The 25,606-nt window shown below is 41.1% G+C and overlaps 1 protein-coding gene across 1 annotated transcript; it reads left to right on the top strand.

Annotated features, from left to right (window-relative positions):
* Nucleotides 1–1,252: 1,252 nt before the first annotated feature.
* LOC108437540 (polyunsaturated fatty acid lipoxygenase ALOX15B-like) lies at nucleotides 1,253–18,858 on the top strand. The gene is made up of 15 exons (XM_037537639.1): nucleotides 1,253–1,348; nucleotides 3,666–3,816; nucleotides 5,228–5,438; nucleotides 6,604–6,685; nucleotides 7,924–8,046; nucleotides 8,137–8,231; nucleotides 8,510–8,682; nucleotides 11,627–11,767; nucleotides 12,408–12,611; nucleotides 12,837–12,923; nucleotides 13,049–13,218; nucleotides 16,909–17,027; nucleotides 17,120–17,220; nucleotides 17,306–17,476; nucleotides 17,757–18,858. Exons 2-15 carry the CDS (start codon nucleotides 3,673–3,675, stop codon nucleotides 17,934–17,936), a joined length of 2,001 nt encoding a protein of 666 aa, XP_037393536.1. The 5' UTR covers nucleotides 1,253–1,348; nucleotides 3,666–3,672; the 3' UTR covers nucleotides 17,937–18,858.
* Nucleotides 18,859–25,606: the final 6,748 nt, after the last annotated feature.

Genomic DNA, 25,606 nt, shown 5'->3' with positions numbered 1-25,606 from the left:
TATATGATAATTAACACAATATTTTCTAGTGAAAAAATTATGATTATTGATAATATCACCCCCACCGCCCACCTGCCTTCCTGCCTGCCTGCCCCAAAAAAAAAACAAACATGTCTGCAGCAGCTAGAGAAACATCAGACTGCTTTCCAAAGCAATACCCACCTGCTCTTCACATTAAAAACAGGGCAAGGTAGTTACAATTGTGTTTTCATAAATCTACTCACCACCAGGACATGTAATTTGAAAGGAATTGTATCGGAGTTTCAAAAGTCTGTGATTTAAGAGTAAAAGTGAATAAAATATCATGTGTACATTTTATTTAATATTATTTATCATCTTTTCCTGAGAACACCAGCTGTAGACAAGGATCAGAGAAACTTTCTCACCAGGTTAGAGCTAACTTAGCTGATCTATGGTAACTTCCTGTCATTTTAGCTAGTTTTTTTTTGTTTGTTTGTCTTTGTTTGTTGTTTGTTTTTACTGCAGTGAATCACTACAGTGAGACACTATGAGGTTCTCTCTCTCTCTGTCTATCTCTCTCTGTCTCTGTTTCTCCATCTCTCTCTCTCTCTCTCTCTCTCTCTCTTTCTCTCTCTCTCTCTCTCTCTCTCTCTCTCTCAACCCCAGTTTCCCAACAGATTTTGCAAGCACTGTAATGATAAATGAGTCCTCTCTAATTCTCTCTTTTTCCAAAGTGGAGATCATTGCCTTTTACACCTCGCCATCGGATCACTTCTCCATCATCAGCAATATCCGATTTCATCATACTGTTTGTATTTGTAAAAAATGCTATAGGAGATTAGAATCAACACAAATAAACATTAATGCAGTAAAAAGCAACAAACGTTCCTTGTTAGTTAGAAGAACAAGGGTTTGGTTCTAGATCCTCCACCAGCTCTCCTGATGTAATTTAATCAAGAATGACTAATCAAACCAAGTAGTGGATTAAAACCTAATGACCACGATGTTTGGAAATGGCTAAACAAAGACGTTTACACACAGAAAATCACTGCTTATTATTATTTGTGTTTATTCTAATGTAAATATTAATGTGTTACTGTCCAGGTAAACATCTCTTTAATGTTCTGAGGTTCTAAATGGTTTAGTGTAAGTTTAGTGAAGTTTTACTGCTTTGTTTACAGGAAACTTGTCCTCCCCCTGTCAGTGATATTTACAATGAAATCCATGACACAGACACACCCTCCCTGGGAGGGTCTTGGTCTGGTGTGTCTGGTGTGTGGTGGGTATATAAATGGGGTCAATCCAGGAGGGCTGTATCACATTGGGTGAACTTGCTGCGCTCTTTCTAAAGAGTTACAGTCTTCGCTGAGTATCAGTCCTGCATCAGGTAATGTAGAACTTCTTGTTGAAACAATATTTGATTGATATTGTGTGTGAAACCTGGCAGGGCAGGAGTGATACCAGTCAGTCCCTGTTCTGAGAGTTAATGAATTATAGCAATAGATGACCAGGGCTTTTAGATCTTACTGTATATACTGTAGCTGAACTGTAACCGTGTCCTTGGGAAAGCCTTGGAAGACACAATGACCTACCGAATAGATGCATTTACAAAGAACACCGGTCCCATTTTACATTGTGTCTCTAATGACTGTGTAGTTACAAATGAATAACATATGAATAACAACACTGTAACTACTGATGATTTAGGCAATGTTGCAGATGGATTATAGAAGCACAGCCTATATAAATAAACATGCATTATCAACTGCAGTTTTGTCTCATGCAATTACACAAGTGTATCAGGAACTGTCTAGTGTAGTGTTACAGTTACACTTAATAAGTGGACAGTTCCTGTGAGGTTATTATGTAGGTACTGTGTAATAATGCAGTGGTAATATAGACGTTGCTTTGGGGAAATGCAACACATTTAATTAACATAATAAAAGCTACATGTTAAGATGAGGGGCGTCTGCTGTTCTGTCACATTATAGACTGGTTTAAAGCTGAAACTGGTTACAGTGTCTCAGCACTAGCAACATCAATGCTGGCTAAATGTTAGGAAAGCTGGCAGATACAGTGTTAATAATGTCTTAATGTAAGTTATTACATACTTCGTTTTACTGCTGGGGGAAATAAACTTGTGAAACTGTTGTTCCTGTCTGATTATGAATGTAATTAGATTTGTGTTAATACTCTTGTGAAATTACATGAGACACAATATGCTGCTACAACTATTAAGATATACTTGTCTGTAATAGTGACTAATGCATTATTCGATACATTGTTGCTGCAAATGTTGTTCACATGTAATTACATAGTTATTAGAGACATTTCATATAAAGTGGGACCAGAACATGACAGAGCCAGGCTAGATCCACAGGGATCAGCATCAATATATCATGACACAGACTCTCTAGAGCAGTTCATGAACTGGTTTATTATCATAGATGATGATGATGAACCTTTATTGTCACTAGCCACAAGTACCAGCGAAATTGGACATCAACCTGTCCAAGCACATACAAGATGACAAATGGGTGGGGGGGGGGCGGGGGGGGGGGGTGACAGGACTGGAAGACAGGAATGAGGAAAAATACAGAAAACTGAATACATGGGGAAAGGGAGGAGATACCCCAGACTATGTTCCTAATGGAATAAAGTCTGGGAACAGAAAAAACCTCAGCATCATAAGCACATAAGTACACATTAACCCAGTGTCCAAGACTTTCAACGGGGGGTGAAGACAAACCCAGCACAGCAAGCAGCCATCCGGTTCTGCAGCCATATTCGGCACTGAACACAGACCTGTCATGCCATGCTGAGGGGGCAGAAGGGGTGGGGAAGGGGGTCCTGTAGAAGGCGCTTCGCCTGGCATCCCAGTCTAGGGACCTCAGTCCGCTGGGTGTCATAACGATAACACAGCAAATTGCCATAGAGACAATCTTGAATGGGTCCCAGGCAGAGTCAACAATCAGCAAGTGCTTGGGGGAGTGGGGGAAGGGACAAGGACAGTGCTGATACAGGGAGCCGAAAACAGATTAGTATGATTATTTTGGCCTTCAGGCCAGTAGTCGCATTTTCACAACTACTCACCTAGTCCATTTTGTCCATCAGGTCTCTCTATCGATCCATATTCCTTTGCAAAGCTGCCAGCTTCTCTGTGAAGTTTCCGTGTTGCGATTTGTGGTCACACTCTGAGTGCTGACAGCTCTGAGCACCACGTCAATCATGTCGGGCAGCTTTAAGTGGCTGTGGACAGCTCTCCTCATTTTCCGAATCTCGGGATAAACCAGGGCAATGCCTAAACCAATCAGCAAAACACCTGTAATCATGGTTCCGAATAGGTAGATGTCCTCAATATCCTCCACGGAAAGAGCCGCCAGGCACACGACTGGCCACCTCTCCCATGCGTCCATCGTGTAGCCAGCTGCAAACGTTCCGGCAGGACAGGTGGTCCTGGTTCCCCTGAACCCAGACTTCTCGTTGAGAAGATGATGTCAAGTGCGTTGAGAGACCATTTGATCAAATACATTTTTCTTAGTTTGAAGAGGAGCGCAGAGAGAGTCTCTCAAAGAAAAAACCATAGACTAGACTGGAGAAGTGAAGCAGGAGGGATAAGGGAGAGGAGAGGGAGAAAGTGTGACCGCCTTCGTTGAGAGCCAGCAAGAGAACCATAACATGTTTCCTATTGTATTATTTTACAGGGTAACCATGGGAAAGTACAAAATCCAGGTCTTCACCGGTACAGCTCTTGGCGCTGGCACGTCTAACAAGATCTACATGACCTTAATTGGCTCAATCTCCAATAGTGGACCCCATAAGCTTAAAACGCTAACAGCCTTTTGGCCTGGATCGGTAAGTCCATTCAGTTCTCTGTCTGTAGATGTAAAAAGAGGCCACAAAACTGGTAATGAGGTGAAAATGATTGTCATGCCTGACCAGGTCTGATCTAAACACAATCAGGGTTTCATGAACCAGAAGGGGACTTTCACCAATTTTTCAAATTCGGTAGTTAATAAACAATTAAAGCCATTTGTATTTCATTTGGTGTGAAATGGTTGACTGCATAGACTCAGCTTTCTTTACAGTTTTGTTGATAGGAACCAGGCGTTGCCATGACTACAACACAAATATAGCCATTGTTTTTACTATATGAAGGCACCAGTGAACCTACACGTGTCTTCTGGGTTTTTATGTAACATTGATGATGGTAAAAGAGTTACAGATGAATCTTCTTTGGGGACTATTTTTTCTTACCCTCCCCGAATGTAGCCCTCCGCCATGAACTGCTTAAGAAAGGGGCAAATCAGGCAGCGTCTTCATTTCATGTACTCACTTTCTGTGAGGGAGCGTTTAGAGCCATTGCACTCTTCAGACGTCTGGTTCCAATCACCATCATAGTGAACATTTCTGACTGTGTAAGCTTCTCTAGAACCCAGCATTTCACACCAAACCACTCTGAATGATGTTGTTTACATCTTTACTGTTTAATTTTTAAACAATGAGAAAATTCAGTGGAATTCTCCTTCAAACAGCGAGAACGATGAGAAAACATAAGGATGTCAGGGAGTAATGAAGAACAGCCAACACTGGGCAAAAGAACAAGGGCTACTGTGTTGATTTGTTTGTGTGTTTGGGGTCATTGCAGTGCATGAAGGTTCACATTAAATCAAGGTGAAGCATATAGAGGCAGCCAAACAGCCCCTATATTGCTAATATTAATATATTTAATGATATATATATGAATCTATCTTCACTCACAAAAATTTTTTATGGCCTTCATTAACATTAAGTAAATACTTTACATAAAACTTATTTTAAAAACATAAAAATATACTTTACTTATTTATAAGCAACCCAATTTGGATAAATCCTAAACTGCTTTAATTGAATTGTAAAAGATCTTTTAGATTTTACCAGTAAATCTTATTTGGAGGCAGTGCAGATGTGCAATAGTAACAGAAAACGAGTCATCCACCAGGAAATTGCTTCAGCTGGTACGGTGGAGTAACCGAATAAATGGTGCAACTTCAACTGCAGTGAAACAGTCATGCACATTAACTTCATATCTATTTTTAATGTTTTTGACCAAATATTAATGTTTCATTTTGCTCATTTTGAGAGATACACTACACAACCATAGCAAACATAGCAATAGGTAGCTAGTATCCTTGCTAGGTCTGCTGTCATGGTAACGGGTAAAAAAGGAAACTATGAGTGATTCTATTAATATCCCTAACTAAAATTATCTGTTATCTCCCCACAGAGGCAAACTTTCACAGTCGAAAGCGAATCAAATATAGGCGAGCTCTTACTGGTTGAAGTGGAGCCTAGGCCACGATCATTGTTGCCACACATTGATGACGACTGGTTCTGCACCAAAATCATTGTAACAACACCTGAAGGAGTCAATGTGCTTTTCCCATGTTACTGCTGGATGGGCAGAGATGAGAAGCTGTTTCTCAGGCATTCTATAGGTGCGTAAAAACGTTGAATACTTTAACAATGCCTTGATTCATTTTAAAGCACCGATCTGTGAGGGAACAGTGTATTTCTTCAGTGAGATATTTTAAAAACACTTTGCTGTGCTCACAAAGCTACATGACAATCACATGACATTCATCCCAGCTGACATAAACCTGCAAAAACATTGGGAAAGGCTTATAGCAATGAGTTAAACAGCCAACTGTCATAATGTGCTGTGTCATTTAACACCTAATGTCAGCAAAAACTGAAGCTTAATGTAGGTGCTATGTCAACTTGACACTGAAGTTGACGGTAACACTTTCTATGAATGCCACTTATGTAAGCATCTATAAACATATTTATAACATGTTATAATGCATTCATAAGGCATTATAAACATGTTTATGAAGATTTCAAAAATTTAATTATAGTGAGTCACAATTTATAGCTAAGTTGATTGTGTTATGAATTGTTATTATAATGCATTATAAGCAGTGCTAAGTTAGTGCCAGGCTAATGGTGGTGTACATTCCCACATTGGGTAAAACGCTGACATCATCACTGGTTTAAACCCTGACATTTGAAGCCTGTAATGAGCTTTATTGTGTTTTAGTCTTTCATTAAATTCCTCAATAAATACTTCAACTTCAAGCCTCCCTCTTAACACCGGAGGAGGCTTCAATACAGCACTCTTCACTTTACTTAGAGTGGACAAATACAACTTATAAGCTCTTATAATTTATGAACAGTACTTACAATGGATTATGTTCATTCATAATGCATAATAAACATGGCTATAACATGTCATGCATCTTTGTAAAGATTTATTGCCATGGTTATCAATGCATTCTAGCATGTTATGAATGTTTATAGATGCTTAAAACATGACATTCATAGAAAGTGTTACCAAGTGTTACCAACAGCTGCTGCTTATTGCAATAAGCCTTTATAAATAGTCATGTATGTTTATTTCAGTTGACTTATAGCCTTATGAACATTCACCTACAGTAAAATGTTAGTGATATTTTGCAAAGGCATAATTATGAACCATTTAAGTAGCCATTAAGCCTCGAACATTCACACTTACTAATGAACACTGGAAACATGTTGTTGTTTGTTGATAATGTGCTTTAATATTAAACATTAAATTAGACACATTTTACATTTCCCGTGTAGCCATGCTAAAAACTAAGGACACGGTTCCTCAACTCCTGGCGCACAGACAAGAGAACCTGAAGAAACGGCGCCAAGAGTTCAAGTAAGTGAACATCATATTGACACACTCACATTCTTACTTACAGTAAAACGCACATACTGTCTTTACAGCTGAGACTTTGTCCAGGGCTGATTGATTACTTAACACAGTTCATGACTTTGTTGTTGTGTTTGCATCGTCGGCGCTTTCTCACTACAATACCCAGCATTCATTTATGCAATAGAAAACGAGGAGTGTGTTAGTTTTCAACCACTCACTGTCCACTCACTGTCCACTCTTTTAGACACTCCTACCTCATCTGTCCACCTTGTAGATGTAAAGTCAGAGACAATAGCTCATGGTCTGGCAGGAACTTTGTACTACAATACGTCCTACATGCCTCACTGATTTAACAATACGGTAACACTTTATTTGGATAGTCCACTTTAGATGCTTTGTAGACACTTACTTTCTCAAAACCTAAACCTGACCCTCATCCTGGTCCTAGCCCTAACCCTGGTCCAAATCCTAACCCTAAACTCGCACCGGATTAGAATTAACTCACTTTTAACAGATAGTTCATTAACAACATGAGCATCTGTAGATAATCTATAGGGGACTATAGTGGACTATCCAAATAAAGTGAGAGCAAACATACTTTATTTTAAAGATTTTAAAACTTAATAGGATGAATTAGCCTTGCTATGGGAGAAATAAAAAGTAAAAAATAATAATATAAAAATAAATGAATTATTTAATAAATTGACCTGTGATAGACCCTGTATGTAGAACATACATTAAAACATTACGTACACTGTATCTTTACACTTCTTTATTACACAGTAACTACATACCAACTACACAGGAACTGTCCACTTATTTTAAAGTAATACTACACTAGACAGTTCCTCTGTAGAAGATACACTTGTCTAATTACATGAGGCAAAACTGAAGTTGATACACGTGTAAACACAGGCTGTACTTCTGTAATCCATCCACATTTACTAAATCATTAGTAGTTATTGATTATTGTTATTCATGTGTAACTACACAGTTATTAGAAACACTTAGTATAAAATGTGATCAATAGAAGTTCCTCCAAACTTTTAAAGCATATAACTGTACACATGTAATGTTGAGATTAACAGCTGTGTTTTATTTTCATTCAGTACTGATACGCTGTCTCACTTTTTAGGTCTATGATATGTTCTCCTTGAACTTGATAGAAACATGGAACAACACAATGCACCTGAGAGAATCCGGCTCTAGGCATTAACATATTAAGTATTTATGTCTTACAGGTGGAGTGTATATGCTCCGGGATTACCTCACACTGTGCTCGCTAAATCTCCACATGAGTTGCCAGCTGAGGTCAGATTCTCTTTCACCAGAGAAAAAGAATTCCAGTTCACCTCGGGTGCAGCGTAAGTTGTGTGATTGAATAATCCATCATTTCACTGTCAGGTTTGCATAATGATGGTTCTCATTTCATGTATCCAAATACTTTTTCTCAGTTTCATGAAGCTGAAACTGGAAAACCCTTTAAACGGCACTTGGAACAGCTTTGAAGCGATCAAGGAGATTCTCTCCGAGAAGCCAGAGACTTACGGTAATTTAACGCCACCAATGAATCCATGTCGAAGCTATTTGAGTTTTTTTTTGTTGAAACTCAAAGAAGTAGCATTGCAACAGACTCTCAATCATCAGATCCATCCACATAAGTAAAGGGTCCAAAGCACAAACTACAGTACAAAACGCTCTTCCATGTGTTGCATGCAATTACATACTTCTACCAGAGAGGTCTCCAAATCCCCAAATGTTATATAGTGTAGCTTTCATAGTGTCTCCATGTTGCATCTCATTTCTTCATTTGCCTTTTTTTTGCAGAATATGTGGAGAACAACTGGATGACGGATGAATTCTTTGCATACCAGTTTCTAAATGGTCTGAATCCCATGATCATCAAGCGCTGCTCAAAACTGCCTGAGAAATTCCCGGTCACCAATGAAATGGTCAAAAGTTTTTTACCAGACACGAGCACGTTGGAATCAGAAATGAAGGTAAAAAAATTTGAATACGCTTTTTGAGCAATGTGTCTTTGTTCATACAGCTCAATATAACTTTCTTACTGAGGGCAGTGATTCAATATGTATTGATGTGTATTGTATGTATTGTAAATCTGTGTTGCCGATACGTCTCTCTGTCTCTTCCGTGGGTCAACAAGGCTATCAGGGTGCATCGTATCAGAGTAAAGTGGGCAAGGAGGGGGTTATGTTATTCATGGGTCTGTGCTACAATGACTGGGGTTTTTTAAAGTCACTTATAAATTCTATTTGGGATTTTTGGGTCTTACTTTGCTAGAAGGCAGCACTGAGACATGCTTTACTTATGATTTACTTACTGTGTTTTTATGTATGTATCTATCTATCTATCTATCTATCTATCTATCTATCTAATATATATATATATATATATATATATATATATAATGAATTATGAAAATCATTACATATTAATATATATTCATATTACCTATAAATATATATGTAATGATTTTCAACATTCAGTTGCCTTTTTTATATTTCTTCTACTTCATTTTCAAACCATCTATCTATCTTTTACACTCAGTTTTGTAAGAGTGATCTCACCATCATCATCACCATCATCGTTAACTGCTAGTCTAGATAGGGTCGCAGTAGCAGTTGAGAGAGCAGAGAGTCCCAGACGACCCTGTCCCCCACAACTTCTTTCAGCTCATTCCCGTGACCCCAAGGCGCTCCCAGGCCAACTTGGACAACTTGGAGATACAATCCCTCCAGCAGGTCCTAGGACGACCCTGGGGTCTTGTCCCAGTAGGCCATGCCTGGTACACCCCCACCAGGAGGCGTCCAGGGGGCTTCCGGATTAGATGCCCGAAACACCTCAGCTGGCTCCTCTCAATGCAGAGGAGTGGCGGCTCTACTCCTGGCAGCTCCTCCCGGATGACCAAGCCCCTCACTCTATCAAATAGAGTGTAGCCCACCACCCTACAAAGAAAGCTCATTTGTATTCACAATCTTGTTCTTTCGGTCATTACCCACAGTTCATGATCATAGGTGAGGGTCGGGATGTAGATCAACCGGTAAACAGAAAGCTTTGCCTTTTGGCTCAGCTCCCTCTTCACCACTACAGTCCGGTACAGTGACTGCATTACTGCTGCCACCTGTCCCAGCCTGTGGCCCATCTCTAGATGCCTCTTCCTATCACTCGTGAACAAGACCCCAAGATACTTAAAGTCCTCCACCTGGGGCAGGTCCTGGAGTGGGCATGCCATCATTTTCTGGGCTAAAACCATGGACTCAGACTTGGAGGTGCTGACCCACATACCAACTGCTTCACACTCAGCTGCAAACTGCTCCAGCTAGTGCTGAAGGCATCCATGTGATTCAGCCAAAAGAACAACATCATCTCCAAATAGCAGAGACGCCACCCAGCCTCCACACACAATGCCCTCCTGTACCCGGCTACGCCCTGACACAGAGACTGGATATCCTAGAGTAGTAGCCCCAGCACCCCATGCTCCCAGAGGACCTCCCACAAGATATCTCAGGGAACGCGATCATAAGCCTTCTCTAAGTCCACAAAACACATGTAGACTGAGTTGGCAAACTCCAATGCCCCTTCAACAATCTGTGAGAGGGTGAAAAGCTGGTCCATTGTTCCACGGCCGGGACGGAATCCACATTGTTCCTCCTCAATCTGAGGTTCAACTATCGGTCGGAGGCTCTTTTCCAGCACATTGGCACTGACTTTCCCAGGGAGCCTGAGCAGTGTGATACACCAATAGAGATGTGTCAGCCATGACAGCCCTACAATATCCAGGGCCTTAAGCATCTCTGGACAAATCTCATCCGCCCCTGGTGCCTTGCTATTGCAAAGTGCTCCTGCCACTGACCGACAATATCCTCATTTGAAGTCAGAGTTTCTCCACCCTTGCCGAATACAGCTTGGGCGTAGCCACCCCGACTGCTCCTGAGTCGCTGGACAGTTGTCCAGAACCTCCTTGAAAAGAATGAATGCCATTTTTCCATGGCCATACCAAACTCCTCCCATGCCCTGGATTTTGCTTCTGCCACCATTGCGGCTGCCACTTTTTTTGCCTGTCCGTACCTATCTGCTGAATCGGGAGTCCTTCGTGCCAACCAGTCCCTAAAGCCCTCTTCCTTCAGCTTGACAGCCTCCCTCACCACCGGTGTCCACCAGGATGTTCTTGAGTTACCGCCCCAACAGACACCCACAAGCTTTTGGCCACAGCTACGCCTGGCAGCTTCCACAATGGAGGTTTTGAACAGGGTCCATTCAGATGCTATGTCCCCTACCTCCTCCGGGACATGAGAAAAGCTCTCCAGGAGGTGGGAATTGAAATCATTCTGAACAGGGGCCTCTGACAGTCGTTCCCAGCACACCCTCACTATTTCCTTGGGCCTACCGGGTCTGACCATCAGTCTTCCCTGCCATCTGATCCAACTCACCACCAGATGGTGATCAGTTGACAGATCAGCACCTCTCTTCACCCGAATGACCAGAACATATGGTCCCAATTCGGATGAAATGACAACAAAGTCGATCATTGACCTTTGACCCAAGAAGGTCTGGTACCATGTATACTTATGAACATCCTTGTGTTCAAACTTGGAACAGATCCATGCCTGGAACAGAAGTCCAATAACAATTCACCATTTGGGTTTAGATCAGGCAGGCTGTTCTTCCCAATCACACCTCTCCAGGTCTCCCAGCCATTGCTTAAGTGAGCATTGAAGTCTCCCAGTAAGACTATGGAGTCTGTAGGCGGGACCCTTTCCAGAACCCCACCCACTCATTTCAAGAAGGCCAAATATTCTGACTTGTTGTTTGGTGCATAAGCACAGAGGCAACCCTCTCATCCACCAGGACACAAAAAAGAGAGATCTGTTTTATTTTTTTTTCTTTGATGCCTGACTGATCAGTTTTTTTTTATTCAATCAGAAGGGAAATATCTTCATCTGTGACTACGAAAGACTGAGAGACATTGAGGGAAATGTGATCAGCAATCAAAAGCAGTATCTGGCTGCTCCACTCTGTCTGCTTTTCAGCACTCAGGGCAAACTGATGCCAATTGCCATCCAGGTAAAAGCAATAAACATTCATGCCATGGCTTTTTTAAAAGATCACGACACTCTACCTGAAAATATCAACATACATAATCTAGAAGATGAAGAATATTTCAATCTTTTATTTTGTCAAGCATGCATTTGGTCTCAGCATCACAACAATAGTATTTTACTGCATCATGCAGCACTGATTCTCGCTTATTTCTCACTGTCTTTTTGCACATGTGGAGAGAAAACTGAGAGAAATCAAAGTAAGAGTTGACATGCTGTATAGTTCTGCTTAATAACAGACTTTTGTACATTTAGAGACTGTCTGAATACCCTGCACAGTACATTTTATAAGAAACTGTGAAGGTGACTGGAATGCACTTTCACTTCTCACACTGCCCCTCTGAAAATTTGCCACACCTTCAAAATAAGTCATAACCTATGTAGAACTCACAATCTAAAATAACATGTCATAAACATGTCTTGAACTCACTACAATGTAAAATTTAGAAAAGAAGACTTTGTTGATTATGTTAATATATAATTTTACAGAAATAAAGTATAAAATAAAAGTTATATACTGCATTTTAAAAGACTGTGCTGTGCTGATGGCTGGCTTGATCACAACCCTTTTTCTTGATTAATAATTATGATTCCTTTCCATTTAGTTGAACCAGCAGCCTGGACCAGGGAATCCCATTTTTCTGCCCTCCGACTCTGAGAATGATTGGCTGTTGGCGAAGATCTTTGTGAGAAATGCAGAGTTTAATGAACATGAGCTGAACTTCCATCTGCTGCGCGCTCACCTGATGGGGGAGGTCTTCACTGTGGCAACGATGCGCAACTTGCCTTCATGTCATCCGCTGTATAAGGTGACCTCTTTCATGTATTCAAATTCATTTGGATTCACCTCCAAATGTTGTTCATGATATCCAGTCTACTGTGACCCCATGGACCCATGAGAAAGACAGCTTGTAAGCTGAGGAAGTTGGTCAGTTGGAGTTAGCAGTTAACAGTTAACGGTTAAAATAAGGTCCAGTGAAAAGACCAGAACAATTCATCATAGTAAAAGTGTTTTATCGCTCTTCCTCTTCCAGCTCCTGATACCTCACACTCGCTATAATCTCCAGATCAACATCTTGGCCAGGAGTCTGCTGATCTCAGAGGATGGGTATTTCCCTAAGGTGAACTCCTTCGCTATTCCAGAGTAGAATGTAGATTAAATATATATAGAACTTGATATCAGCAAATTCTGGGCAGTTTCTTTAAGTGATGGTTATTAAATTAAGTTGTGCTTTTCCTCATATAGTTCACTGCCATTGGGAATAAGTCTATGACCACTTTCCTGAAAAGAGCAGCCTCTTCTCTGACGTACAGCTCCCTCTGCATTCCGGATAATATCAAGGAGAGGGGGTTGGAGACGATTCCCAATTACTTCTACAGAGATGATGGTCTGGAGCTGTGGGACATCATTTACAAGTAAGGGAACAATGTAAGGGGGAGCGAGGAGGCGGACGCACACGCTGAGATAAGCGAGATTTATTATGGGCAAATCCAGGGTCGTAGTCAGAACAGTCCAGGGTCAATGAGCCGACACGTACAGATTTAGGGTAGGACATGACGAGAACCAACACAAACAAAGACCAGATACAATGATACAACCATACAAAGACTGGCAAACACAAGGGGCAAACACAGGGCTTAAATACAGGGAACAATGAGGGACAGGTGAAAACAATCAGGGGCGGAGTTACAAACCAAAACAAGAACACATGGACAGGACTGGGAGGAGCCAACCGTGACAATACCCCCCCCAAAGGCACGCACACCGAGGCGTGCCAACCAAAAACAGAACCAAAACAAAAAGACACAGGAGACCAAAAACCGAAACAAACTACACAGAGACAGGCAAAGACACAGGAGCAGAGGCAGAAACGGGCACAGAGGAAGAACCACAAGAGGCAGAACCACACACAGAGGAAGAACCACAAGAGGCAGAAACAAACACAGACCGAGACACACCAGACACAGGAACAGATGAAACAGAACGAGGACAAAAAACGGAGGGAGGACGAGGAGGCACAACAAAAAACGACGCCGACCGAGTGATGACCGGAGACACAGGACGAGGAAAACAAGAACGAACAACAGACCATGCAAAAGACAGGGGAACAGGCACCAAGACAGACACAGGAATGGAAACAGAAACAGGTACAGAAACAAAAGGAGACATAGGAACGGGAACCACAACGGGAAAGGGAACCGAGACAGACACAACAGTAGGGAAAAGGACAAAACCAGGGACTGAACAAGGCAGAAACAAAGGAACGGAAACAGACACAGAAGGCACAGAAGGACCACGGGGAACAGACACAGGCGAGGGCGGGATGGGTGGGAACAAAGGGGATGTAATGTCCACGGAGGCAGGCGGGCCTGCTGCGACGTCCACGGAGGCAGGCGGGCCTGCTGCGACGTCCACGGAGGCAGGCGCGGCGACTGGCGGCGGGTCCGGAGGCGCAGGCTTGCCGCGGGGTGCGGCCACGGGATCAGAAGTGCCGCGGGGTGCGGCCACGGGATCAGAAGTGCCACAGGGTGCGGCCACGGGATCAGAAGTGCCGCGGGGTGCGGCCACGGGATCAGGCTTTCAGGCTGGGGACCTCTGCTCCAACCTGGAGGAACAGACAGACACTGGACCCACTCGGCCGTTCCCAAAGCTCACTCGAGCAATTGGCAGCTCGCAGTGACGCTTGCGAACGAGTCGAGTTCCACAAAACGGGTCATCTGCGCGCTCCTTCCGTCTGACACCGTCTTGCACTGCAGGTCGCTCCTCCCTGCAGTGGCGCTCAAGACGGGCAGACCCAAGGCGCTTACCTGAGCTCTCGTCGCCCGGACACAAGGCGGGAAGGTCCTCCGCTTTCTTGCGGGAGCGACAAGATGCTCGTGTTCCCTCAGCGCCAGGGGATTTGCTGTCTCCGGCTTGGTGGCGTTGGGACACGGCGAACTCGGGCTGCTTTAAGACAGCCGGAGTTTCGTCCCAACAGAACAACCACATGCCAGAGTCTCGCTTACCTGCTGCGTCCTGTGGTGGCCAGTCTTTCTGTAAGGGGGAGCGAGGAGGCGGACGCACACGCTGAGATAAGCGAGATTTATTATGGGCAAATCCAGGGTCGTAGTCAGAACAGTCCAGGGTCAATGAGCCGACACGTACAGATTTAGGGTAGGACATGACGAGAACCAACACAAACAAAGACCAGATACAATGATACAATGATACAAAGACTGGCAAATGCAAGGGGCAAACACAGGACTTAATTACAGGGAACAATGAGGGACAGGTGAAAACAATCAGGGGCGGAGTTACAAACCAAAACAAGAACACATGGACGGGACTGGGAGGAGCCAACCGTGACAAACAAGAGAAGAGTTTGGCAGATTTACCAATGTTTTGCATCTTTGCAGTTTACAGTTTGCTGTGAAAAAGTGCCGGACAAGACTTACTAAATAGGTGCAATTGTTTGGCGCATTAATCAGTCCAAGGGTGCGCTCTTCTCTCTTGCACAGGCCAAGTCAAAATCTGGAGAAAATAAGTCTTTATTTCACAGTTTGACTCGGAAATATTTGCAGTTTTCATGTCCAGCATTTATCAGATGCTCTTGTCCAAACTAAGGCCCAATCCCATTTCACCCCTTGCCCCTACCACTTAGCCCTCTGTTTTGTGCTTTCATGTCTGGGATTAGGGTGTCCCAATTTTTGGTGGGATAAAGGTGTAGTGTTGATGCTACATGGCCAAAAAAGTGTGTTATAAAAAACATTTTAAAAAGCACAAGATGGCAGAACAAGAGATCAAAGAAATCCACAAATGTGAGAATTCTCTCCATTAAAAAATTGTCACTATTGGCCCCTCCCAGTCTACCACGTGCTTTTGTTTACTTGTCCATGTGTTTCCTTGTTTTGTTTCTTCCCTGTTCTGCTCCCTTGTTTCTTCACTCAACCCTTGATTTTTCTCATCTGTGTTAACCACCTGTGTCTTGTTGACCCTGTTGTATTTAAGACTTGTTTGTTCCCTATTCTTTTGATGGTCTTTGTTTGATGTTGTATCGTTTGTATCTATCCATATTGGCTCTCTGACCCTGGACCGTTTTGAACATTTGCCCCTAATAAATCTTGCTTATCTCAGCACATGCGTCCGCCTCATCATCGCTCCTACGTGTTACAAAAATTATGTTAACCGTTGTTTTTTTTTTTTTTTTTTTAGTTTTAGTTAGTTTAAATTAATTATGGTCATTTTCTTTATAGCAAGCATAAAAAATGCTAATAACATGCTAATGTCTCAGTAGCTAGCTTCCTCACTTTCTCATTCTACCTTAAATAGTCTGGCAGTATTGAGGTCTGAAGTGCCAGTTTACAACTGGTGCTCTATGAAAGGTGAACAATACAATTCAAACATTCAGCTAACCTTAGCTTCTTATCACCAAAGAATTATAATAAATAAATAATTGCCTTGTACCCCCTCTTTGAAAGCATGTGAAGCCCTAAATTTAACTAAAGCCCAGCAGTAATGTTGCTGAACTTTACCCTCCTCAGCTATCACTGAAGTCTAGTTCCATTGACTTACATTAAAAGTAAAGTAGTCTTCAACCCTCCCAGATACACTGAAGTAGAATATAACATAAGTGCAATAAATGACATTTCCATAGGTGTTCATTTACTTTACCAAGTGGTGGATCCTGTTCAGACACCCAGTGGAAGCTTGCTCCCCTAGTTGAGAGCCAGGAAACCCAGAAAAGAGTCTTAATGCTTGATGCAGTTTAATAAAATGTCCTTTTTTAAACAATAATCATGCAAAAAGCACATGAGTTAGTTACACTGGTCATATGTCAGTTATGATATTGTCTCTGTGTTCATTTGCTTGGAAGTTCTTAGTAGAAAACCTGCTAAATTGGCTGCCGCCACCAGTGCAAAGTCTTTGATCAAATATTTTTCATTATTATTTCAGCCAAAACGTTCTTGATGAGTGTTCTTCACACTAAATCCATGATTTCCCCCATAAATGGTGTCAGACTTTGTAGACTCTGTCCGTTTAGCTGCATAACCTCTTTTTAAAATGTTGCCACAAATGATGTCATCAATTTAACAATAAAATAATCTCTAAACTTTTTTATCCACTAGGTTTGTGTCTGGATTTGTGTCGCATTACTACAAAGATCAAGACGTCAAGGACGACAACGAGCTGCACTCATGGCTCACTGAGATAAGAGAAAACGGCTTCCTGGAACGCAGTGAAGCTGGTATGTTTTATTCTTTTAGTTTGTGTTTTTGTTTGTTTTCTACCTAAAGCTACAAATCCTACCTGAAACATTTCCACTCACCTCACTTTTAGGATTTCCCAAGTCTTTCGGCACGGTCAAAGAGCTGGTGAAGTTCATCACCATGGTGATCTTTACTGTGTCTGCTCAACATGCTGCGGTCAACAGCGGCCAGGTTGTGAAAGGTTTTGCCTGAATTTACATCTAATATACTAATGTAAACAACTATGGTTGACCCTTCACTTACTCTGCCCTCTCAGTTTGAATTCGGGGGATTTATGCCCAACTTTCCAAGCACTCTCCGATGTCCACCACCCCGTCAAAAAGGAGAAACCACCATGGACTCTGTTCTTGAGGCCTTACCTGACATCAGCACCACGATTAACACCATTGCTGTTGTGTACTTGCTGAGCCAGGAGTCTGCTGATCGGGTGAGTCCATACACTCCACTACAATGCTCAAACAGCACCAAAGGACATGAATGACTGTAAAATAAAGGAATGGAAAAGGTGAAAAGACACTTCAGACCACAAGCAGCTTTCCTCTCCATGTCTCTGTCTTAGAATGAATAGCTTTGTAAAATGGAAAGATCCTCATGATGAGTGCTTTTTTACGTCAATGGCCTGTTTCAGAATTTGCTTAATCAAATGCACTTCATCTGTTCATCAGTGCAAAATGAACCGTAAACATTGTCCTGTTGTACATTCACAGTATCCGCTTGGACATTACCCCGAGGAGCTGTTCAGTGAGGAGATGTCACTGAAACTGATAGCACAGTTCAAAAGTGCTCTGCAAGATCTTGAGAAGAAAATCGATAACAGGAACAAGAAGCTTGCTCTGCCGTACACATACCTGAATCCACCGAATGTGGATAACAGTGTTGCCATTTAGAGTGAGGGTCTTTGATTTGACCATGTGTTTCTCTGTAGGCCTTAAACACACCTGTCTGTTTATTGTGCAGTGCCTTAATACTGTCAGTCCACTTAACATGAGAAAAGCAGGCCATGAAAAACTATAAATTACTTAAACTATGAAATCTAACCTTGTACAAGAAAAAAAAGTCCAGAAATAAATCATTTTCTCAAATTTGTGTGAGCCACAATTGTTAGACCCCTTTATTTAGTGCTTTGTCTAGCTTTCCTTTGCAAAGATAACAGCTCTGAATGTTTTCCTATTACGCTTAGTGAGAACGGAGAACACATGGCGAAAGATCCGAGATCAGTCCTCCATACAGAACCTCTCCAGATACTTCAGATTCAGAGATCCATGCTTGTAGACTCTCCTTTTTAGCTCATTCCACAGGTTTTCTATGGGGTTTAGGTCAGGGGACTGGGATGGTCATGGTACAACATTGATTCTGTGGTCAGTGAACTATGTTTGTTCTGATTTTGGGATGAGAATCAATGTTTTGCTGGAAAATCCAATTGCAATGCAATTTAAGCTTCCTGGCTGAAGAAGTCACATGTTGATTTACTATCTGTTGGTATTAGGGCCTTTATTATGTCCAGGGCCTTTGGAAGAAAATGGGGTCAGTATAAACATGCATCCTCTTCCTAGATCTCTGTCACCAGTAGTTTTCAGCTCCTTAATTGTTGCTTCCATAGCAGAAATAGGCCATTTCAACTGTTTAGCTGTTTTCTTGTAGCCATTTCCTGATTTGTTCATGATGTTGTGCATCATTGCTGTTTCTTTCTCATAGTGATGGAAAACAGAGAACGTGGCCTGTGTGTCACCCCCTGTTCATACCCCAGTGAAACAGGTGAAAATGTTAGTGTTCTGTTGCACATCAATAATAAATCCATCAGAAAACAAAGCTGACCGTAATGTTTTTTTCAATTCTAGAGATTTTTCTTTGTTTTTATTAGTCAGAGGTTGAGATTCCGAGCAATTGGATGTGAAGTGGTTCACTGTAGACAAACTTACAGACTGTCTTTCGTTACAGTGGTGGTGATAGGAACCAGGGGTATATTTTATTTACTATACAGTGGAGCTCCACATGAGTTGTATGTAAAGTTGATCCATCATGATTTGCATTTAAAATCTATGTTTTAGTCCAAAATCTTCTCAAAATGAATATAAAATAGAGTTGTGAGAATGAGGTAGCATATTTCTAATTACTTTATGCAATCATTTTCTGTAAGGGAGCTTTTAGAGACATTAACTCTTCAGACATCTGATTCATTTCAACTGCTTTGATGTCACACAACTGTATATATCAGCCAAACCAAATTATACATTTCAGTGTAATAAGACTGTTAAAGACTCCGACAGAACAGAGGTTCTTTTTCTTGGTCGTAAAGCTGCTAGAAACAAACTGTGTAATTGAACGCTTAAGCTTAAAAGCTTCTGAATTACATCAGGTACATCTGTGGAACAATCAGCCCCTATCTGTCCTTCGATATGCATATAGGCAATATTACTACAATAACTTTCCTTCATCTTCACAATATTGCCAAATGAAGTGATGCACAGTCTACAGGGTGCTTGTTCATGCATTTATTATCTCCAGGTTGGATTAATGATGTCCAGCAAAAGCCTGAAAAAACTTTTAGTAAGTCCTTTCAAGAACTAGGAGGTCTGGCCTTATCAGCCGTATATTAGTTGCCAGCTAAATTAAAAATTTCTTCTAGTCATATATGAAGCTGTAAACGGCCTCGCCTCTCAGTACCTGAGTGAACTTTTTACAAACTGCCACAGCTACTTAAAGCTGCTCCTTTACTAATCGTACCTAGCTTTAATAAAGTTACAACAGCAGATAGAGCCGTCCACTGATGCCTCGGTGTGATGATGTAAGATACTCCTTATACATCACAAGACTATTGTATTGTATTATATTTACCTATTTATTATATTTACCTATACTCACCTGTGGACTGATCATCCTTATCTCAAAGAACTGAAAACCAAGAGACCATCCGCCCTACACCACCCACAGAGTGTGCCCCCTACTACAGCACACTGCAGGGATCTAGGGACACGCTTTATCACACTTGGATTGAGTCTGTCGACCAATCAGAGGCTGTGCCCCTGAATTCTTGTTGGCACAGCGTTTCCAGTCCTGGGTGAAATAAAAATCTCTAAGTCTCTAGTGAGCTGTGTTCCTAAGATATGTATTCTTTTCTGTACAACGTCCTTTGATGTTGTATACAACATGTGGACCTGAGAGGGTTAATCTACTACTTACTAAGCACAGTGTCCTACAGTCTGTATGTGTGTGTGTGTAGAACCTCTCTGTAGAGTTTCCAGTCTTTCAGTGCCTCTTCTGGATCTGAGGACTCCTCCAGCATCACTGTCCATCAACATCTTTCATTTGATGGAGTGAGGAAATCTCTCTCTGATCTGAAGGAGAGACTAGAGGAATTCTGCAAGCAGGAATTCAGAAAATTCTCTCCACATGGTGAGAGGAGCTTCCTGCTGTGAGATGATGGGAATCTTTGGTTGAGCAGTTGCAGATTAAAGGCAGCTGTGTAATGGACAAAGTTAAGCAGTTCTGACTTTGGGCTTTCATGTCTTTCTTGGTGTAGTACTACAGTCTTAAATCGTAGCTAAATTGCTAGAGGTAGAGGTTGAGTGATGGTCCACTTAAAACACTGAATGAGTTCACTTTAAACATGTGCTGTATATTTGCTACCTGCTTCTTTCAGGGTGGGTATCCTGTTTGGGTCTCATTCATTGAGTTTGTTGGACCATTTGCTTTGTGTGGTTTCACAGCTACAGAAGTTCAGATGATTTTACCCTCAGAGCCAAAAAACTAGAGATGTTCTATAGTGTATGTACACAACACACACACACACACACACACACACAAATATTACTATTATAGCTTACATTTGTACAGAGTACAGTCCATCGTTACCTCAGCTTGTCTGAGAGGAACAGAGTGGTGACATCCAGTGAGATAAATCAGTGTTACTCTGATCATCCAGAGAGATTTGATAAAAGGTGGCAGGTGTTGAGTAAGGAGAGTGTGAGTGGACGCTGTTCCTGGGAGGTTGTGTGGAGCTGTACTAGATATGTGCTGTGCGTCTCAGTCTCATATAAAGGGGTCAGCAGGAAAGGACAGAGCAATGAGAGTAAGTTTGGACACAACGGTCAGTCCTGGAGTCTGCAGTGTTCTCCCTCTCTCTCTTTCTATCACAACAACATTCAGACTGAGATCTCAGCCTCATCCGCTCTGTGCTGGATTCTGGTTTAACTGGAAATCACTGGTAAGGTTATGTGATCCAGAATGATGTGTCTGTGGTACACCACAATTCATAAAACGTAAATTCAAAATAATTTACATTATTGTATCATTACATATTTGCAGTGCTTGCAGTTCTCCGACCTTTTCTTTTTCCTTCTCCTTCTTAATTTACAGAATCTGTTCAGTTATTGTGCCGTAGATGATTTCAGTGACAGTTGTGCTGTATGTTTTTCAAAACCCTCAAGCTGCTGTTACCCCCACCACCCCCCCCCCCCCCAAAATTCCTTCTATTCATTCTTTTTTTTTCCTTTTTCTTTTTTTTTTCTTGTTTCTTTCCTTGCCTTTTGTTTCTTTGGTTACCTCTCTCTTTTGCTTCCTTTATTCCTCATTTTTTCACTTCTTCATCTTTTATTCCTTCCTTTTTTTCTTTCATTTTCTTCTATCCTTCCTTTTTTTCTACTGTCTGTCCATCGTTTCCTTGCTTCCTTTCTTTCTCTTCCTTTTTATTAGACATCCGGCACCTCATGAGCCTGGCTTGTCAATCACTCACTCACTCACATTTAATGAGATTGTCCACAAGGGGGAGCCATTGGCTCTGTAGTAACTGAATCAGAACACAACAAAATGATTACAGATGGTGACAACATGCAGGTGCTTCACATCAGTGTCCTTGTTCATTTTCTTTTCTCCTTCAATTCTCATCCATCTTTCCTTTCTTACTTCATTATTATGATGTGATTTATTCATTTAAATTGTACAATAAATTCTTGATTTGTATTTCCTTCACTGAAATCTAGTTAATTTACACTGTATTGTGTTAAATTACACTGTATTGTGTTAAATTACACTGTGTTTTGTTAAATTACACTGTATTGAGTTAAATTACACTGTATTGTGAAGACACAGTGAATTAGTTTCTCTGTTTTAAGCGCACGGTCACACGGTGCTGCTAAAATGTTTTTCATTTATCTAACGAGGTGAGAGGTTCCCTACGATGGACTAGCGACCTGTCCAGGGTGTTTCCTGCCTTTCACCCAGTGACCACTAGGATAGGCTCCAGCTCCCCTGCAACCCTGAAGGATAAATGGCTTATAAAATGTGTGTGTGTGTAAATGGAGAGGTTTAAAGTTTCCAGGAATTCATTTGAGTTACTCAAACTCTACATGGACAAATCTGGGACAGGTGCATGTTTACCACCGTGTTATATAATCTTTTCTTTAAAGCACTTCATAATTATTTGGGAACTGAAGGCACAAATGGATCCAGTTCTGAAAACTGATTTTTTTTGGCCATTCTTCAGTTATACAAGTCTTCTGCTGCACTTCCTTTTTGCAGAGAACCACATCCATGATTTCCATGAACCAAAAGGTTTACTTGCATTTGTGGAAGCAATGAGGGACGGTGGTTATTGACAAATGTTGAAGCACTTTCGTGCAGTGGCAAGCCTTGACCTGTCCTCGCATATAAAGAATGAAGCTCTTCCTGGATGCTCCTTTTACACCCAGGCATGATAACATCACTCGTTTCATTAATTAATTCATTCTTTTTTGGGTAAATATTTCATAGTGTTCCATAAATTGCCCCTGACATCAATTTCAGAATGAGCATATGTGTTCGGGGGGCACGATACTCAGTATTGACATCGGTCCAATACTGGCCCAAATCTCTGGGCTGGAAATCCAAAGGAAAAAAAGTTTAATCTATGATCCATCAGCCAAAAATACTGCTAATCGCTCTGTGTATGTAGAAAAGTTGAAATAAAAGCAAGCAGCAGTATTGCGTAACTGGGTCATGTTGTGGGCTTGGTATTTCTTCCTTTAAGGGAGGAAAATATTTCTTTCACCGTTTGAGCACAAGATTCTTTAGACGTTTAGATTAAGCAAAGTGCATCCAGACAGACACATGTATTATTAATAGCTTAGTTGTTTAAGAGAGAGAAAAAGATGGTATTGGACTGGCATCAGTTTCAGCAGATGCTCATCAGCAGATGTGGTATCAGTATAGGACACAAGAATGTATACATTTACGTTTTACCTACTGTCCCAATTTTTTTTAATTGGGTTTGCAGTTATATACCTATTTACTTTTTTTTTTTTTTCACAATGAACATAATAAGGAGGAAAAAACACAAACCCAGCTCTCCCATTACATACCCATGAAATGACCTCTGCATTCTACAGTATGCAAATCTGCTTATCTGAAATATCTTTCTCACCGCTGAGATTTTTTTCTGTTATCCAACGGACAAAACTGGTTGGCTCTGAATTTCAAGTACTTCCACTTACGTTCAGAACTCCACAAGTCACTCAAGTCATCAACATAAAGGTTCCTTTGAAAAACACAGTTGAGGTTCTTTGGAAAAATGCCGGTCTGCGTTCAGAGTAAGGCTTAGTTTCTCACGCCCCGTGTGTCTTTCATATGTGATTTATTCATGCGGCTAATTGGTCTGAACAACAGTAGATCACGGATTAGTTCCTCAACAAATAATTACTGAAGAACTTTTACCTTTAGTTCTAATACAAAATGGATCATACAGATGGACATAGACAGCTATTACAGTCCTGACTAATAAAACCTGTTATTAACAACCACACTAGACATCTCTGTCAAAACAGAATTAACCACAAGTGCACATCCGCGTTACACAGGAGGAAGGTGTACATGGAAAATCAACACACACATGCATCAACAAACAGTGGTCAGCAGATTCAAACCCAGAAAATTATTTTTATATAAAGCTCTCTCTATTGCCTCTTTATTATCAATACTCTTTTTTAGGGTATAGCAGTGAATATGTTTCCATCTATCATATATAATATTTATATAGTAGATATCAGACTGATCTAATACTTACAAAACAGGTTTAGTTCATGAAACATTTTTAGGGATAGTTCAGAATTTCTGCATAATTCTTAATTCAAAATATCACTCGGAGTGGTTTGATGTGATATTAGTTCATTGTAGAGAAACTTACAAGCTCAGAGTTCTTTACAGTGGTGGTGATAGGACCCAGGGGTCTTAATGTCCACAACACTAATAAAGCTATTTTATTTCCTATCCAGAACCACCAGTGAACCTGTACATGTCCTCAGAGTTTTTCTATGTAATGTTGATGTTGAATCTGAAAAAGCTGTATGATTTCTTTGGCTACTGTTTTTCCTGCATGTACCAGGAATGTATTTAAAAATATGAATTGTCTCTAAAACAGAGCATTTCACCTCAACCTCTCTCCATGACTCTGTTTACATCTTAACAATTTATTTTTACATGGTTAAGTTTAGAACAGTGGGTTGAATTCCCCTTCAGGTGTGGCATTTTCCTTATTTTAATACAACCCCATTTCCAAAAAAGTTGGGACGTTGTGCAGAATGCAAGTAAAAATGTATTTTTATATAAAAAAGTATTTTTGAAAAATATATACCCATTTTGAATTTGATGTTGGGACAGGTGGCCTGTTTACCCCTGTGTGTCATCACCTCTTCTATTAACAACACACTGTAAGCGTTTGGGAACTGAGGAGACACTGCTGTAGTCTTAAAAGTGAAATGTTTTTTTGGCGTAAGATTTCAGCTGCTCAACAGTTCAGGGTCTCTTCTGTCGTATTTTTTCATTTTTATAAATTGCCAAATGTTATCAGTTGTGACAGGTCTGGACTGGCCTCTTTTAATACAGAGATGTGCTGCTGTAATACATGTAGAATGTGGTTTGACATTGTGTTGCTGAAATAATCAAGGCTACCCCGAAAAAGACGTGGTCTGGATGGCAGCAGATGGTGCCAAAACGTGTTTATATCATTCAGCATTAATGGCACCTTCACAGATGTGTCAGTCACCCATGCCATGTGCAATAATGCACCCCTATACCATGATGGGGTTTTAATGATCTAGAATCATTAAACAGCAGGTTATTGTAGTGGTTAAAGTTAATGTATCATAAACATGTTTATGATTCTGATGGTAAAATTCTGGAGAAAAATGAAATCAGAGCAGATCTCAGAAACTACACTTTCTCTAAAACCATTGGAGTGTTGATTTGTTTGTTAGTTGATGTACACTTTGCACTCATATTGCTTAATTTTTCTCTTCAGATTCCACAGACCTGTAAATTGTGACCTGCATTTCACAATTACTGTTTTTCCAAATAACACTGTGTGGTATACGCCCACCCCCGGCGCCCCAAGATGACAGCCGTGAGAGCTGGCAGGAAGGTGTGGGCCAAACACCCAGTGGCGACGAAACTCAGCGGGGGTAGCATACCCATGAAATGACATCTGCATTCTACAGTATGCGAATCTGCTTTTCTGAAACCACTTTTTTACCGCTGAGATTTTTTTTCTGTTATCCAACAGACAAAACTGGTTGGTTCTGAAGTTCAA

This window comes from Pygocentrus nattereri, chromosome 4, assembly GCF_015220715.1.
Source record: "Pygocentrus nattereri isolate fPygNat1 chromosome 4, fPygNat1.pri, whole genome shotgun sequence".
Taxonomy (NCBI): domain Eukaryota; kingdom Metazoa; phylum Chordata; class Actinopteri; order Characiformes; family Serrasalmidae; genus Pygocentrus; species Pygocentrus nattereri.
Note: the sequence above shows the minus strand (reverse complement) of the source record. Positions and strands in the feature narration are given on the sequence as shown.

Excerpts from the sequence above, each read along its gene's own strand:
- LOC108437540 (XM_037537639.1), top strand. The coding sequence starts at position 3,673 with ATGGGAAAGTACAAAATCCAGGTCTTCACCGGTACAGCTCTTGGCGCT. Across the intron at positions 8,232-8,509 it reads CGAGAAGCCAGAGACTTACG|AATATGTGGAGAACAACTGG; the intron begins GTAATTTAACGC and ends TTTTTTTTGCAG. Across the intron at positions 17,477-17,756 it reads GCCAGGAGTCTGCTGATCGG|TATCCGCTTGGACATTACCC; the intron begins GTGAGTCCATAC and ends GTACATTCACAG.